The sequence below is a fragment of the Pituophis catenifer genome, unplaced genomic scaffold, assembly GCF_029215685.1.
Source record: "Pituophis catenifer annectens isolate HBS135680 unplaced genomic scaffold, rPitCat1.0.hap2 SCAF_2, whole genome shotgun sequence".
In the NCBI taxonomy this organism is placed as follows: domain Eukaryota; kingdom Metazoa; phylum Chordata; class Lepidosauria; order Squamata; family Colubridae; genus Pituophis; species Pituophis catenifer.
This window is the reverse complement of record NW_027256882.1, coordinates 88277592-88293636: the sequence shown is the minus strand read 5'-3', so window position 1 is coordinate 88293636 and position 16045 is coordinate 88277592. Positions and strand designations below refer to the sequence as shown.

The 16045-nt window shown below is 42.1% G+C and overlaps 2 protein-coding genes across 2 annotated transcripts; one reads left to right on the top strand and one right to left on the bottom strand.

The window, feature by feature from the left end:
* The first annotated feature begins 291 nt into the window (after window positions 1-291).
* On the top strand, window positions 292-3670 carry TCTA (T cell leukemia translocation altered). The gene is made up of 3 exons (XM_070937120.1): window positions 292-610; window positions 2519-2573; window positions 2706-3670. The coding sequence occupies exons 1-3, from the start codon at window positions 373-375 to the stop codon at window positions 2746-2748; spliced, it is 336 nt and encodes a 111-aa protein (XP_070793221.1). The 5' UTR covers window positions 292-372; the 3' UTR covers window positions 2749-3670.
* A 481-nt stretch (window positions 3671-4151) lies between these two features.
* AMT (aminomethyltransferase) lies at window positions 4152-13063 on the bottom strand. Its single transcript, XM_070937119.1, has 9 exons — window positions 12968-13063; window positions 10957-11124; window positions 8625-8705; window positions 7552-7683; window positions 7268-7346; window positions 6887-7032; window positions 6414-6594; window positions 5789-5944; window positions 4152-5142 (listed from the first exon to the last, which is right to left on the bottom strand). Exons 1-9 carry the CDS (start codon window positions 13061-13063, stop codon window positions 4964-4966), a joined length of 1218 nt encoding a protein of 405 aa, XP_070793220.1. The 3' UTR covers window positions 4152-4963.
* Between the last annotated feature and the right edge of the window lie 2982 nt (window positions 13064-16045).

Below are 16045 nucleotides of genomic sequence, written 5' to 3'. Positions count from 1 at the left end.
TTCTCCGCACTACAAACCTCTGTGTAAAACCCAGGGGAATCGCTGAATAACAAGAATAAAAATCAGTCAACTTCGGGAAAACTGTGTGCCGTGCGCGACTGCATCACATGCTCATCGTGCCGGTCTCCGAATCCCGCGCGGCGCCTTCCTTGCGCAAAGATCGGGCTCCCCCTTCGTCGGCTCCTTAAGCTCAGGAACTCGGAGCGGGCGTGTAAAGAAGAAACGCACGCCGACTCTTTCGGCTGGGAGGGGTTTGCAAGTTGCCTGCAGCGCATGCGCGTGTGAGGAGCCGCTGACAGTTTTGTTTGGATTTGTGGCGCAGCGCTGAGCCCTTGTGGGTCTCGCCATTGTGCGAGCGGCGGGTGGGTTTTGATGGCGGCTGAGGCTGAGGCAGGGGCCGACGCCGCTTCCTCCGAGTGGGAGGCCCCCACGCGCGTGTTGCGGGCTCTCACCTGGCTCGGCCAGGAGTTCCTGTCGGACTGGGAGGCCCAGGACTTGCGGGCCGCCCTCTTCCAGCTGCTGCTGCTCTGGCTGCTGGTGAGCTTGCTCGGCATCCAGGTGGCCTGGCGGATCTACGGGAACACCGTCACCAGCCTCTACTACCCGCAAGGTAGGGCTCCCCGAAGAAGCCCCTGCGCTGAGTCCACCCCGATCGGCTTTTCCCCCTGCGCGCACCTGCCATTCACTCCCGGGGCTCCCTTCGACTCCCGTTGGGTGGTGCGGGCGGGAGATCAGCCCGGGTCTTCCTCCAAGTGTGCCCCCCACCCACCCACCCACCCGCGTGGAGAGCCCGGTCCAGGGAAGGGGTCGATCTTGACTCCCTGCCTGGCAGCCTTGCCAGAGACCAGACAGGAAGCAACAGCCAGATAATTCTACTTTATTGCAGAATTACTTTATTGTAAGGTTACATTGGCAGAATCCCGCGACTCTGAACATCTCTCTCTCTTTCCCCACGTCCCCAGATCCCCATTACAGCTCAAGTAACTAGGGAGGTAACTCTCTTCTGAGCCACTTGACTTGACTTGACTTGTCTACATGGCTGCTGCAGGCTAAGTTGCCTTTTATTTGACTACTGTTCCCTTGGCTGCAGGTCTTTGCCAAGGTCATTCCCACCTACCATTACATTGCCCCCAAAGAGTTAGCGGTAAAGCCCTGGCCAGAATGATCTGCCAGGCCAGGTCGATTGTTCCAGCGTCTCTGGCAGCTGAGTTGACCGGGGTGTTGGTGGTGGGAGAGAAGCAACAAGGCGGTGAAGGAATAATATCGGATGTGGGGTTCTTCTGTCCCATTCCTGAGAGGTCTTTAACTAGTTGCTGGCCAGTTCTGTTACCAAGCATTAGTCTATTCTGGTTAGGTTGTCCTAAAAATACTTATTTTTCACTCCATCCTGAATGCCAGTTCTGTTACCAATTCCTCCCCCCCCCCCAGCCATTTATAAAAAGTATGCACAATGGTTGGGCAACAAGTGTTACAGTGTCCTCTGTGATCAAGCATTTCTGATATCGAGGCATCTTTTAAGATTAATTTGCACTCTGCAGAGAGAAACACGACATCATTGAATTCTGCAGCGTTATTAAATTGACATTTGTGGATGTGCAACTCCAAGGAAGCTAGTTTTGTCTTAACTCCTCCAACAGCCCTTCCCCAATTGTGAGGACATTGCCCATGAATATCGTAATACTCTAGAAGTTGATCACAGAGCAAAATGTTCCTATCTTGGCAGGGGATAGCAAGGGGGGGGGGAGGAGGAGAAGAGAGTAAACGTTCCAAAAGTATTTCTTACACTTGTATTGTAAAAGAATGTGAACATTCTACTTTGCAGAATCTATATTTTCCCCAGAGTGGGCTATGGAAGTTTAGCAATGAATTATTAGTTATTGTGAAATTTTGATGGTTGTTTCTATAGTTAATTATCTAGTTTAATTTGGTCTTATTCTAGTTTTATTCTATTTAATAGGGTATTCATATTAGATGCTATGGATGTGTAATTTAGGCTCCAGTTACTGAGAACGGCCTTGTGTGACCTAGATGGCTAGGCTGCAGGGAAACTGAAGAGGTTCAACTTTGGTGGCCATTCCCCACATAATGCCTGACTCGTGCTTTCCAAAGTGCTTGTCAGGTCTTCTCTGTGGTCTTTATAAAAACAGGTTTAGTGTTGTTTTCTGAAAGAACACTAGAGCTTTGTTTAAAAACTCAGGGTTAGCACTTTCTTGAGAACACACTAGTTGTGCACTGCACAAATCTAGAAAAAAGAGTCAGCTTCTGCCCCTGGGTATTGTTGTTTCTTTCACCAGAGAACATTGGAGAGTTTCCACTGTGTCTGCTGACAAATGATTTTGTGTGACCATACTTTTTGCTATTTTTATTACTTAGGGGTCGGAGTGTTGTGGTACTGGTATCCTTAAAGTCATTTCAGTAAATATCTTGCAAGACAAAAGGGACACAGGAGTCCTCCAAAGGAGCAGGAGAATAGGAGCTGAAGGATTTAGTTGCCCATTCTTATTCTTATTCTTTCCAGGTAATGGAGGACAGAATGGAGAAACTCCAGATGGCTCTTCACACTTTTCTATGTGGTGAGTTGTTTTATTTGTTGAACTGGTCATCATTACAATGGCATCAGTGGTTTGGGGCTATCAACCCAGAAAAAACACCGATTGCATTTCTTGAAGGTTTTGATATGGTTGGATTTTCTTTTTTAAATTTAGGGAGAGCACAAGCAACACAAATACAAAAACACATCGAGAGTAACAACAGAGGTGACCAAGCCAGGCTCCTGCTGCACCAGGAGCACAGAGGATGGGGATGCTTGCCTGCCTGCCCACTCAGAGGCCTTGCTGATTCAGTGCAAAGGGAAAGTGCAATCAAAATTGTCATTTCTCCCATGCTATGGTTTAGTTGCTGGCCATCACTGGTGCTGTGAGGACTGCTCCTATCTGTCCAGTTGCCAAGCTCTGAATCTCAGGATTGCTTTACTCAGGTTCGGGAAGCTGCAATTCCCCACCCACCCACCCACCCACCAATTACATTATTTTCATTGTTTTCTTCTACGTGCCACAAACCTATCTGCAGACTGACCTCCAGCCTCTCTTTTCTCAGCATTAAATTGCTGGCACAGACCTCATTTCTTTCTGTTGTGGTTCTTGAAGTCCTTGGCCCTGAGCCAGCTTCTGCTTAGAAAGGACACAGGCTCATTTTTCCAGTTGAGCATGAATCATCAGTTGCCATCTTATTCTGAGTAGTTTAGGCCTAACATAAACTATAGTCTGAGTCAGCGGTAGCCAGGTGTATTGGCCCACAGCTTGAGATCTCCCAAGATATATGGCCAATCATTGGGGATTCTTAAGAGTTCTTTACATTTGGTAGGATTGGAGAAATCTAGCCTGGGCATTTTTTAAAAAAAAAATGTCTTCCTACCTCTGTCAGCTTTGTAGGTAGTATGGGCTAATGACTTTCTGGAGCTCAACACTTTCTAGGATAGTTCTGCTCGCAATCCATAAGCCATTGTGCTTATGACTTGAAGGACTGAGATGAAGCTGCTCTATAATCGTGTGATCAAAGAGGTGCTGATGCAATACCGAGCTTTTCTTTTCTCTGCCATGTGCTGCCACTTATTGCAGAGTTTGTAATATACAGATTATAAAGATGTAATTAAAACAAAAAACAAAAGTAACTTGGTTGTTATTGTAGCCATTGCATGTGAACTGCATTTTATTTCTTAAGGGCCATGCTACCTACTGAGCAAAAAAAACATCCACATTTTTATTTTTAAAAAAATTGAAGGGGAGGCATGCAACATTTCCATGTTCTTCTCCTAAATTTCTCTCCATGGAGCCAATATTAATTTTAAGTGGAAGCTAACAATGTTTTTGCCCCATCAGCTCCTGTAAATACTGCAGCCTGTTTCCGTTTGCATAGTTTTTGTTCACACATGCTTTCAAGAAAGTTATGCCTTTATGGATTAAATTAGGAACGAGGTAGCTCTGAACTATCTGTCAAAGAGGATGGTAGCACCTTAGCTGACCTTGGAAAAACTGGACCAAGTTGATCCTGCCTTAGATCTAGTACTTAGATAGAAGACCACCAGGGAATGCCATTGCTATGAGCTGGCCAGAAAACGAAAAGCAAAAATGACATCTACCAAAGATAACAATAGCAAACTATTTTATTGCTGCCAAGAAAATTTCATAGATGTGCCCTGAGCTGTATTTCAAGACATTATCTGAAGCCTCCAGCTCAGAAAAAAAAAAGCAAAGAAATAAAAGAGGATTTGCCTAAGCTTGAATCACTGCTCTTGTGTATTCTCACAAAACATGTGTTGAAGAATTAACAATCCTCTACTTTAAAAAAAATGGCTCACAAGTAGTTCTGTGATTTTTGTATCCCTGTGCCTACTGACATTATCTTTGGTATCTAACTACCTGACATTTATTTTTAAAAAATTCCAATGGGCTCATCGGCATTCTCCGAGTATAAAAATAGAGAGGGTCTAGTGTCCATTCTACCCAGGAAAAAGACAGCTGATCAGCTGTGAGTCAAAGGGCAAGGTCCTGAAGACGAGAGTTCAAAAGTAGAGAGTATCTTCTTCAGTTTTCCTTCTGCTAAATTAGAATTTTGTTGCTGACCATGCTCCAATTTTGTAAGTCTGCCCAGAATATGCTTTCCAAATTCCAACGTGCCTAACCAATCCCCAAAATGTAGCCTAGATGCAACTATATGTGCATGATCTGAGCCAAGTGACTCATGACAGCAACCAAGAAGCTACTGAGCAGATGAGAGGAATGAAACCAGGTTACTTTTCTGCTTATCAGATCTCAAATATTCCACCTCGCACTGCAGACATCAATCCTAGACTGATACAGTCTTCTCTAGGCTCAATTTGTCTTTAGTAGCAGACTCTTCATAGAGTCAGATATCTCTTGTCTTTTAATGTGATATAAAATTAAAAACCTCTGCTGGCAGCAGCCTATTTTATGGTGTAGTAATGGGTAGGTGTAAAGGGCATTTTGGTCACAAGAGCTGGATAGTTCTTCTTCCTCACCTCTACAGTGAGGGCTGTGTTCAGTTTGCTGAATTCGCTGTCCACATAGCCCATAGCAATATTCTTCTGCAGGCATGGTGATGGGCAGCCACTAGTAACTTCACCTAGTGCAAAGAGAAACAGCCAGAGTATTGCTCAATAAGGAGCATACAATTTCTACACCTAACAGAAACAACAGGAAACAGAGTTCTCGGATTTCCACACTATCCTCCCCCAGTACCCATTAAATAGCATAACATTCTTGTTTCCCTTTGCATAGTGCCTTCCAGATGTGCTGGAATAATTCTCACAAATTTCAACCAGCATAGTTAAAAGCAGTCATCAGATTACAGGGCCTACGGTCTCTTATCAAGAAGAGCAATGAACAAAAATGGTGCTTTAGGTAGCAATTAAGAGCAAGCAAACGGGGCATGGTTATTTCAAGTTCAGATTGTTACTAGGTAACAACAGCCCAATTCAAAGTCAAAATTCAATGTTTTTAGATCAAAACATTTTAAATTTGAATTGTTTTATACATCTCAAGTTTATACAATGTTCTATGTGTAAATATGTATCATTTAATTTTGGATGTGTATGTTGTATTGTATGAATCCAGCTGATTGTGATATATTCAATGAAACATTATTACACAAACCTGGCTTGGCATGATACGTGAATCCAGTCACTGTATGAAGTCAACCACAGCAACAGGTATCATCATCATCATCATCATCATCATCATCTAGATTTCAGATCCATCAGACTACCTACCAATTGCCTTGCCCTCTGGGCTAAGAATGGGCACATGCTGCCGGATGGGAGGTCCTGTAGAAGTCAGCCCTACACGCTTCCTTTTCGGTTTCTCTTTAATTTGGGCCAAAATGGTTGAAGCACCAGGGAAATCCATGGCAACACGACGGCGCTTCCCTGGAAGGAAGTCAGAAAAGTACAGTACCATGATAGCACTAGCTCCCTTATTGTGGATCAGAGGATCCTCCTTTCAGAAGCAACTACTTGCCCAGTATAGTTCCCACCCAGTTTATGCTCTGGTTATAAGTTCCTGCCAATAGTCCCAAAGATGCTTTTTTCAAGAGGCAACTGGACTTTCGGGGGGGGGGGGGGAGTTTGAAGATGTTCGCTTCTCATCCAAGAAGCTTCTTCAGCTCTTGAATGCTACTTGGATGAGAAGCGAAACGTCTTCAAAGAAAAACAAGAAAGTGCGGTTGCCTCTTGAAAAAGTACCTTTGGGACAGCCGTGACCTGGATGACTGAGAAGCTCCATAGACATTCCTGCCAATATTGAATCTTCGTTTCGTGTCCCATCAGGTTGGGTGGACATTGGGCAGTTTGGCTTTGGCTGGGACAAAAAGAAATTGAAAATCCAATGGGTACTTACCAAGAGTCCACACCAGACTGGCCTCCACAGGGGTTGTGTTCTCATCAATGTCATTCCCATAAAGACATAGACCTGCTTCCAGTCGCAAACTATCCCTAGCTGCAAGTCCAGCCAGCCACACAGAAGAGTCCCTAAGCAACAGCTCGGCCAGCTCCACAGCTTGATTCGCAGGGACAGAGATCTAGGTATGAGAATGCACATGATTTAGTTGGTGTGATTTATTGGCGAACATTTTCTCATCCTGTGTTTTAATCATCCCAATATTTGGATTTAACAGACACTCTTATTTTTCATCCACATTAATTATTTCTTCCCTATCAACACATTACCTTCCCCTAATTGGAGGATTCACCGGTAGTCTTTTCTCAAACTGCTTGTCCAACCGGATACCATCTTACCATCTGCTGCTATTGCAAGCCTTTCCCCCAAAGATCCTTATTCCTGCTCACATCTAGAAGCTGTCAGTGTGATACCTCTACGCCATCCTCGCCTGTGTAGCCACAACGTGTCACCCTGCAGCCTCGCACTCCAAATACGGCCATCATCGCACTGCTCATGAAGGGTAACTTAGCCAGATCATCTGCCACCCCGGATTGCAGCACACGGGCCATAGTAGGACCTGGTAGCAGAAAAAAGCAGGAAATGGAAAGACCAGCATGTAGTTTAAGTAGTTCTGGAACTTCACCAAAGTTTAATTAAGAAATTTAGTTCCACATAAAATACAATATTGCATATCAAATTTCATCTTGTCCAAATGGCTGACACTCTAGGAATTCACTTTTCAATGGTTGAAATAATATTGGCATAAGCTGCTTTTCAGATTCCTGATGGTAGTTCTAAGAAATTTTATTTACCTTGGAGAGCAAGCAAAGCATTGTCTGACACTTCCAAGTGTACATCATAGCCAGCTGCTTTCATTTCCTTCATCTTGTTCTACAATATGTAATGGAGAAAATAGTAAAATACACATAGAGGATGATGGTTTTCAGAATAGAATAGAATAGAATAGAATAGAATAGAATAGAATAGAATAGAATAGAATAGAATAGAATAGGTCTATTTCTGTAACAGAATTTCATTCTTCTCATCTCAGTTTCTCCTACTTCCTCTTGGGAATGAACGGTAATGAGAAACATACCTCCATGAGGGCAAAATCTTTGTCCATGCAACCGGCATTAGAGACCACATATAAGTGCTGCTCTGAGGTGTTGGTCACAATCAAATCATCTATAATGCCGCCCTTCTCATTTGTGAACAGAGAGAGAGTGCCCTGAAAGAAAAGCTAAATTCAGCCAATTCCATTACTGGTTTCTGAGATCAGTTTTCAAGAAAGAGATCCTGAGAACTGGATACAAATGTAATAAGTATCAAAGCTGGCATCCAAAAGAGCATCTCCTACCCCAATCCATAAAATATCCCTTAATCCTGCAATGTGAAATGAGATTCCATTAAGAGTTACAATTCTGTATAAGCTATGCATAGCTTTAATTTCTTAACATCATAATGACATGCTTATGGTACCTTGTTTTAAATATTTCAGAAATATATTTTTACTACTCCATTGTTTTAGGCATGAATTCAATTTTTTAAGTTAAGAGTACCAAGACTCTTCAAATGCAAGGCCCTTTTGTATTCTTCAAGACATTGGTTTTGAATGTTGAAAAGTCAATCTAAGTTATTCATATCTTTAAAAATAGAGTTAGAACTAGCAGTCAGTTAATTTAACAACTTCAGTGCGGAATCTATAATGGAGGTTTCAATTATAGCAATCCATCTTCTGTTTAAATATTTGTATCACATTATTCCACTTTTGAGGAGTTCATTGCTATTAAGAGCTTCTAATTTTTCCACAGTCTAGTTTCTAGTTTCCACACATTGTTCTACATTTTCTGATCTCTAGAGCAGCAGAAATCATGATGGTCCTTTAGATAGTTGAAAACTTGTATCTTAAGGTGATATTCTTTTCACTTGTCTAATTCTATCCAGTTCTTTCAACCATTCCTTATAGGACTTCCATTCAGGTCATTATCTGACTATGCACCAGGTTGTCTATGTTCTTCATAAAATGTGGTGATCAGAAGTGGTTACAATAATCCAGATTTATCAAAGATCAACTAACTAGGCATGGGGGTTTGATCTTGGATATCTCAGTGCCAAATCTATCATCCTATTGACTGGTTATTCCAAGTGATTTATTTGGTTCCATTGTACCTGATCAGGCTTCAGCTCTGCAATATCCCCAACTACTAGACTTTCTATAAACTTCATCCTGTCTCTGCCAAACACTTTAGTCTGTAAGAGAGAGAGAAAGAGAAATATTTTATTTCATTTAACCTGGAAGAGAGCCCATGATGTTATACCGGTATTATTACATGACATGTAGGAACAAGGACAACATACCGAGACATAATTTTTGAACTTACTATTTAAGATTATATGTGGTCAGTGATATTCATGAAGGGTTTAATTAAGTGAATTTATGTAGCTGAAGGCTAAACTGTGGTGTCCTTAATTAGGGCATTGTTTTCTGCCCAAAAAGAAAAAAATAAAAGTCAACTACAAAATACAGTGTAAGGATTGTAACAGCTATTGTGTAGAACAGACAGATAGAAGACTAGCATCCATTAACACTTAAGTAGCAGTCAGAAGACAAAACTGCTTAATATCACAACACATGGACAGACTCAGTCATATTTTCAATTGGGAAACTGAGCATCCTAGGCAAAGTTAAAGACAAAAATGCTAGGGAATTCCTGGAAGTGGCATTCAGGCAAATCAATCATCAATAAACAGAGATAAACCAATTTACCTACTATTCGAACAACACAATAAAAAAGCTAAGAAGAAAAGAAAAAGAGCAGAACACATCTTCTCCAGCAGCCAATATGGAGTAATTATTATGTAATTATTGTAATAAGCAGCAATAATATGTCCCAAAGGTGCCTTTTCAAGAGGCAAATCCATTCCCCATCTTCCAGTCAGAGCTGAAGAAGCTTCTTGGATGAGAAGCGAAACGTCTTCAAGGGAAAAAACCAGAAAGTCCAGTTGCCTCCTGAAAAAGCACCTTTGGGACAACCATGACCTGAATGACTTGAGAATCTCCATAGACATTCAGCAATAATAATATTGCTGAATGTCAATATTATGCAATAATATGATGCAATAACTAAGGAGGAATTAACATCAGACAAACAAAAAACAAAACACTAATAAAGGCACTACCAAGGAGAAAACCACAATCAACACTAGGGCAGGGCAGGGCAAATGCAAGCTACTGTATATAAACAAAGAGCAAAGCCCACTCACTAACATTGGTGATGTTAATCTAATCAGGGAATGAAATGTCTGCAAGGAAACGGTTAAATTATCCCCTTATCCTACATCTTCCACAAATCTGTGCTGCACAAATTATAAAAAAACAGAACTATAAATCAGAAGATCAAAATAAAATAGTAGAAATTCCCAGGACTTCTAAAATATTCTACATGTCCTGGGAAAATGTATATGTTTTTGCCTGATATAACCAGGGCAAACAAGTATCTCTGCAGAGACCATTACAAAGGTGAGGTGCCACAACTACAGAAAGAAGGCTTGGTCTCTGTTATATCCAGCTGATCTCAAGTTAAGGACATTGGGAGGAAAGCTAGTGGAGTGATAATGGCAAAAGTAATCCATCAGTTTAGAATTATTTTCTGTAATGTGGTGCCCTCCAGATTTCTTATACCAACTCTCCTCAGTTTTGGAAATCCAACCTATTTAAAAAATATAGTTCAGGAACAGCTAATTTAAACTGATTTGCATTATAGTAATTTTTTTAAAATATTAATTCCAATGTTGGGAAAGCAAGATACCTCATAATACAAGCTCTAGAAAAGTGAACCCATCTCAAGTAGTACTATGGTTGCATGCAATGTATAGTCAGGAAGTAATGCTGCTTACATAAAAGTTAGACAGTTTTAAAAATGCCTAACACAATAGAAGTTTGATAGATCTATTCATGGTGGGAAGTGTGTATGTTTAATTTCAAGGCTACTTTGCCTCTTTTGTTGAGGACTATAGTATATGCCAGAAGTGGGCAGGATTAAAGCAGATGCAGATAGTATCTGCACTGGGCAGAGCTCCCTACCCCCTTCTCATATAAAAGCATATATCGTTTGCACATACAAATCTTGCTATCTGCCCTCGAATATTGTACTTGTTGAAAGCTCTCAGGCACCTTCCCAGTAGTCCTTCAAGGCCCACTGTCAGGGACAGAGTGCAGAGCTCCATCTCTTGCAGGGTTTCTCAAGAATAAGAGGTTTCCATTTCCTAAAATATCAAAAGATGATGGATTCACAAATGAAATCATATATGTGGTTTATTTGGTTTTGAAAATCGAGCCAGTTGTAGTTTGTTCAATAAATTACGGCTTAGCACAGCCCATGAATTCAATCTTAGCTAAATTAAGATCCAGTTGCCGAGTCTGAAATGGACAACTGGAGACATGAGAGAGGAACTCAAAGACAGCAAGGTGGTGACTTTTAAGCCCTCCCTCTGACGTTACCTGGAGCATGTGGGACACATCAAAGAGAGAACAGTGTTGACGTGTGTGGAGATGGGAGTCCAGGTGGCTGTGTGTGTATTGCACAGGAAGGCTCCAGCCTGCAAAATCCACCATCTTCCCACCATGATGTCGGTGGAAGTCATAGAGAGGGGTCTGTTTCAGGTTCTCCTGTAGAGGAAGGCAGTAGATGATTGCCAGAAACTCCCAAGTGATCATTCAGAACGAAGTCAGATTGAGACAGGCCAAGAAACCCATTATTAATCCTACCGTAGTTATTCCTGACCACAGCCCAATTAGAAGGAAGAACACCCCTTTGCCCCAACAACTTCACTGCAAAAACAACAAACCCTCTTTTGTAGCTCTGAGTTTCCCAGAAATCCAGGCATTACATCTTGGTAATCCCTTTGCTATCCATGAAAAAAACCAAACATCTGCTACTGTTTCAGCCTTAGCTTAAGACTAGCCGCTGGTTCAATTTTCTGATGTGGGAACAGGACAGAGGGGGTAGTCTCTCTAAGCTGACTCTGACCTTTGTAATTAGACTTGTTTACTCAGTATGTTATCTCAAGTCCATTGTCAAGAGGACTGCAGTCCTTCTTGCCCTTTGTACCCAACAAGCCTCCTCTGCTCTTTCCTACTTACTGAAGTCCTGTCCACAGGTTCATGACTGAGAGTGAGTCGTCTGTGTGTATAGAAACAGTAACAGAGCAAGAGATAAAGCTCACTTCCAAAGAACCTGCATATTAATATTCTAGAACTCACACAGTAATTTAGGAAAGACATTTTGCCTGGTATCATTTATGAAAAGCAATTGCTGGGGTAAAATTGCCCATAAGTGGAAAGATGGGAAATGCAAATTAGTGCACACTTCAATCTATTTAAGATTGAAGGTGGATAGGGGCTTCCTTCTCAGCATCCCTTTCATAGAGATCCAATCCTCCCCACTGCACTACAGAAGACCAGAAGGTAAATTAGGTGTGGCTGATAAGACAGTAGCAGCAACAACAGGGGGCTGGACTAGAAGACCTCCAAGGCCCCTTCTAGCTCTATTCTGATTCTGATTCAGGAGCAAATGTTTTAAGTGAGCTGATTTTCACTGCCAGCAGCTACAGCCACCTCTTCACAACTGCAGTTGTTTAGGAGGCAGCCTTCTGTCTTCTGTGTTGTTTTGATTTATGGAAGAACTAGTGCTGGAAGATGCCAGTAAATTCAAGCTTCATGTCTCAATTTATGTCCCCAGTCCTGGAAGGTGTTCTCCTTCACTCATATTATCTGTTGATATCACTGCTTTTTGACCCCCAACCTCAGACCTTTGCTTAGAAAGTGACCTGCCATACTTGAGCAGTGAGAGTTGCTAATTAGAACAATAAACACTTCAATGGGGGCATCTCACAGTCAGACACTCTTGCAATGTGTCTCCTGATGCATGCAAAAATGGGGAGTAGGTGGATGAGGAGTTTCGGGGCTTTTTGCTACTTTCTCTCCTTATTCGGAAAAGCACAACTCTTTGAATTAATTGTCTCCAGGAAACTCAAGTGTATCTGAGGACTCTCTCAAGAAACTCCCACAAAATCACTTCTCACTAAGAAAGATGCTGGAAAAAGAGATACCCTATCCTTATCTCTCTCCTGGGAACTGTCTGGCTGGATATAATTCATCAGTGTGAAATAAATTCTGCTCGTGCTCCGGCTCTCTCTCTTGTATTGTGTTAATTCAAACGTTTTGCGTGAATCGACCTGTTGAAGTCAGATTGGAGGCCTGAACCCCCATTAAGCTCAATTGTTCGTATGAATGCATACAGACGTGCGCTACTTTTCTGTAGCCTGCCCCTGCCTTCCCTCCTTCCCTCCCTCCCTTAGAAGGCACAAGTGCCCCGCAGCTTTCTGGAATTCGGGGACTGAGCTCCATTTCGCACCGGCAGTTTTAATTCGGCGCGAATCTTGCCTGCTCGTCCACAAACAGGCAGCCCAACTGCACGCACAGCTGCCGCCCACCCCTGCCACCAGCTCACCTGCCCAGAAGAATAGCTCCGCTTCCCGCATGCAATCGCCCCGAGGGAGCCCAAGCGCCGGAGCGAAAGTCTTCCAGCAACCCCAGCCCGCAGCATTTCTCCCCGCCAGCGAACACCCCCCCCCCCGGCTGCTCCGAATCTTATTTACGGACCCTCCCACCTCTGGACGCCCGGAAGGAGCCTGGGAAATGTAGTCGATCGCATTCCTGGCGATTGCTCCTAGGAATGGCCCGCCCCACCCAAACCCGGTCGACCAGGCCAGCTGTTAAAAGAAGTTGCTGCTGAACAGTAATATAGAGCTCAGTTTGTTCGGCATTTCTCCTCTCCGTTTAGAAGGCGTGGAAGAGCGAAAGAGCCCGCATCTCTCTGACGATCTTGTGGTCACAACATCTGTGAAACACCGTTCATAATCTTTATTTTGCTTCTTTAAAATGATCGTCTCTGGTAAATTTCAGATCTCATTCTCTGACACCACCCAAGGACATCCTCAAAGTGTGTAAAATCTGTTAAGTCTTTGACAAAGTCACCTTAGAGGAAAAATAGCTGAGAGGCAACGAATTGAAACAGATTAGCAATGGTTGCAAAACATTAGCAATCCAAAAGCACATTTTCCAACTAATAAACTTTATTAAAATGCATCATGAAAGTTTATACCTTTTAATAAAATGTATTACTTGGAAAAGGTGTTAGCAGACTTTTTTTTTGGCCAACATAGACTAAGAGTTCATTTCTAGCATCTGCATTGGACACTGTACATTTCACGCTGGTACAGTTTTCTGGAGATTCAAGGATAGACAGATAATTCTTTAAGTCAGACTATTGGTGCTACTAGTCTTGATGGTCTTTTAGTTTACTATCTTAGGTTATTACCAACTGTCAGGCAGTAACACCTGATCTAAGTGTCCTGTATGCATCTGGTTGGCCACAGGGTGACACACAATGCTGGATTAGCTTGACCTTCATCCTTATGTTCCAGTAAGGACAGTACAGGACAATTTTTCCCTCTCCCATTTGTACAAACTGCATCGTTTCCTTTGATTACATCTACTTACTTCAGCTGCCTTGTTTTTTTCCCACTAAATGGATTAGGGTTAGGGTTATTGATCATTGATGATTGACAATAAATTTATGTACCCATGTCATGATCACAATTGTGACAGGCAAAAACTTTTAGGGCACAAGATTACATCATTAGTAACAGGCAAAAAGGAACAAGAGCCAATCCATTAAAAAAGAAAAGGCGGCCATGTAAAATATCGCCCCCACACTCCAAGCATGCAAGTTTTCCAGGACCTCCATGTGGTTTTTGGAAAGTAAGCCTGTCTCGCTCATAGGCCGGTGATGAGCTGAACCATCATAAGGATGAGGAGAGAGATATAGTCAAGTTTCTACAGGTGTCAAAGCCTGCAAGTTGCAGGGTGTGGGATTGTGACTGAAGTCCTGCCTCACTTTTATTTGCAGCAATGTTGATTGCAGTGCTGCATCTTCTTTCAGATTTTGACACAAACACCTATGAATGCTGCCTTTCTCAATCACTCTTTAAACTACCTAAATGAATAGTCATATAGACACCAAACTGCATATATCAGTCTGATATCCATTCATTCCATTTGGAGAATCTTGGTAACTGTGTTTTTCTTCTGCCTGCTTCAGACAGTAATGGAAATGGCAAGATAGATGCCCAGAATCCAAAACCTTGTTCCACACAAGGAACCCTTGGAGTGATCACCAAGCTCATTTCAAAGTGTTTGGCTGCAAGGCATTCATCCTTGCTTATACAACTGGGTTCACATACCTCATAGTTTTTTCATGAGTTGTTGAATAATCCAGAATTATCTGGATTCAATACCATTCAGGCTAGTCAAACATTGCCATGATGTAGGCTTTTTTGGTTTTGGTTTTGTGTCTGTCTAGCATAGGGATGCGGTGGCTCAGTGGCTAAGACGCTGAGCTTGTTGATCAAAAGGTCGGCAGTTCAGCAGTTAGAATCCCTAGTGCCACGTAATGGGATGAGCTCGTTACTTGTCCCAGCTTCTGCCAACCTAGCAGTTCGAAAGCACGTAAAAATGCAAGTAGAAAAATAGGGACCACCTTTGGTGGGAAGGTAACAGTGTTCCGTGCACCTTTAGCATTTAGTCATGCTAGCCACATGACCACAGAGACATCTTCGGACAGCGCTGGCTCTTCGGTTTTGAAACGGAGATGAGCAACACCCCCTAGAGTCGGGAACGACTAGCACATATGTGCGAGGGGAACCTTTATCTATCTAGCATTTGTGATTTGTAAGCTGAGATTTATGAGTGTGTGTTGCATGAGTTTAACCAGTTCAGAGAAAACCATAGGTTTATTCTTGTATATCCTAACCATTAATTAGTGCACAAATCAACACATCTGGGTTCACACAACATGCTAACCTGAAATGAAAATACAAAACCAAACAACCACATTAGTTCTCTACTGAACCCATGCATACTCATCAGACTAATCCATGAATATTGGCTGAAGTACTCTAGAAACAATTTAAAGTACATCAGTAGAGATTCAGCATTCAAAATCTCTGAGAAATCAAGACATAAGTCAGAGGGGAAATTTCTACACTTACTGAATTGGACTCTAACTTCCATTGTCTCCAATCATTAGGTCAGCCATGGAAGGTAGAAGCCAGTAACATCCACAGGATGCAGGCTCCTGTATAAAAATAAATGCTGAAGAATAGAGATCCACTAAGCTCAGGAATTTAATTGAAACAGTACATTTCATGCTGGTATAGTTTTCTGGAGATTCAAGGATGGACAAATAACTCTTTAAGTCAGGCTACTGGTGCTACTAGTCTTGATGGCCTTTTAATTTATTATCTTAGGTTATTACCAACTGTCAGGCAGTAACATCTGAGAACTGCACAAATATAATCAGAAATTATAATATTTTCCATTCAAATATATGTAAACAAAAGCACAGATTTGCTGTCATTTTTAGTACAGTACTGGCATCTTACTGAAAAGTTTGACAGTCTATATTTTCAGCATTTGGTGTTTAAGAATTTTATACAGAATGTGAAATTAATGAATGTAATATACT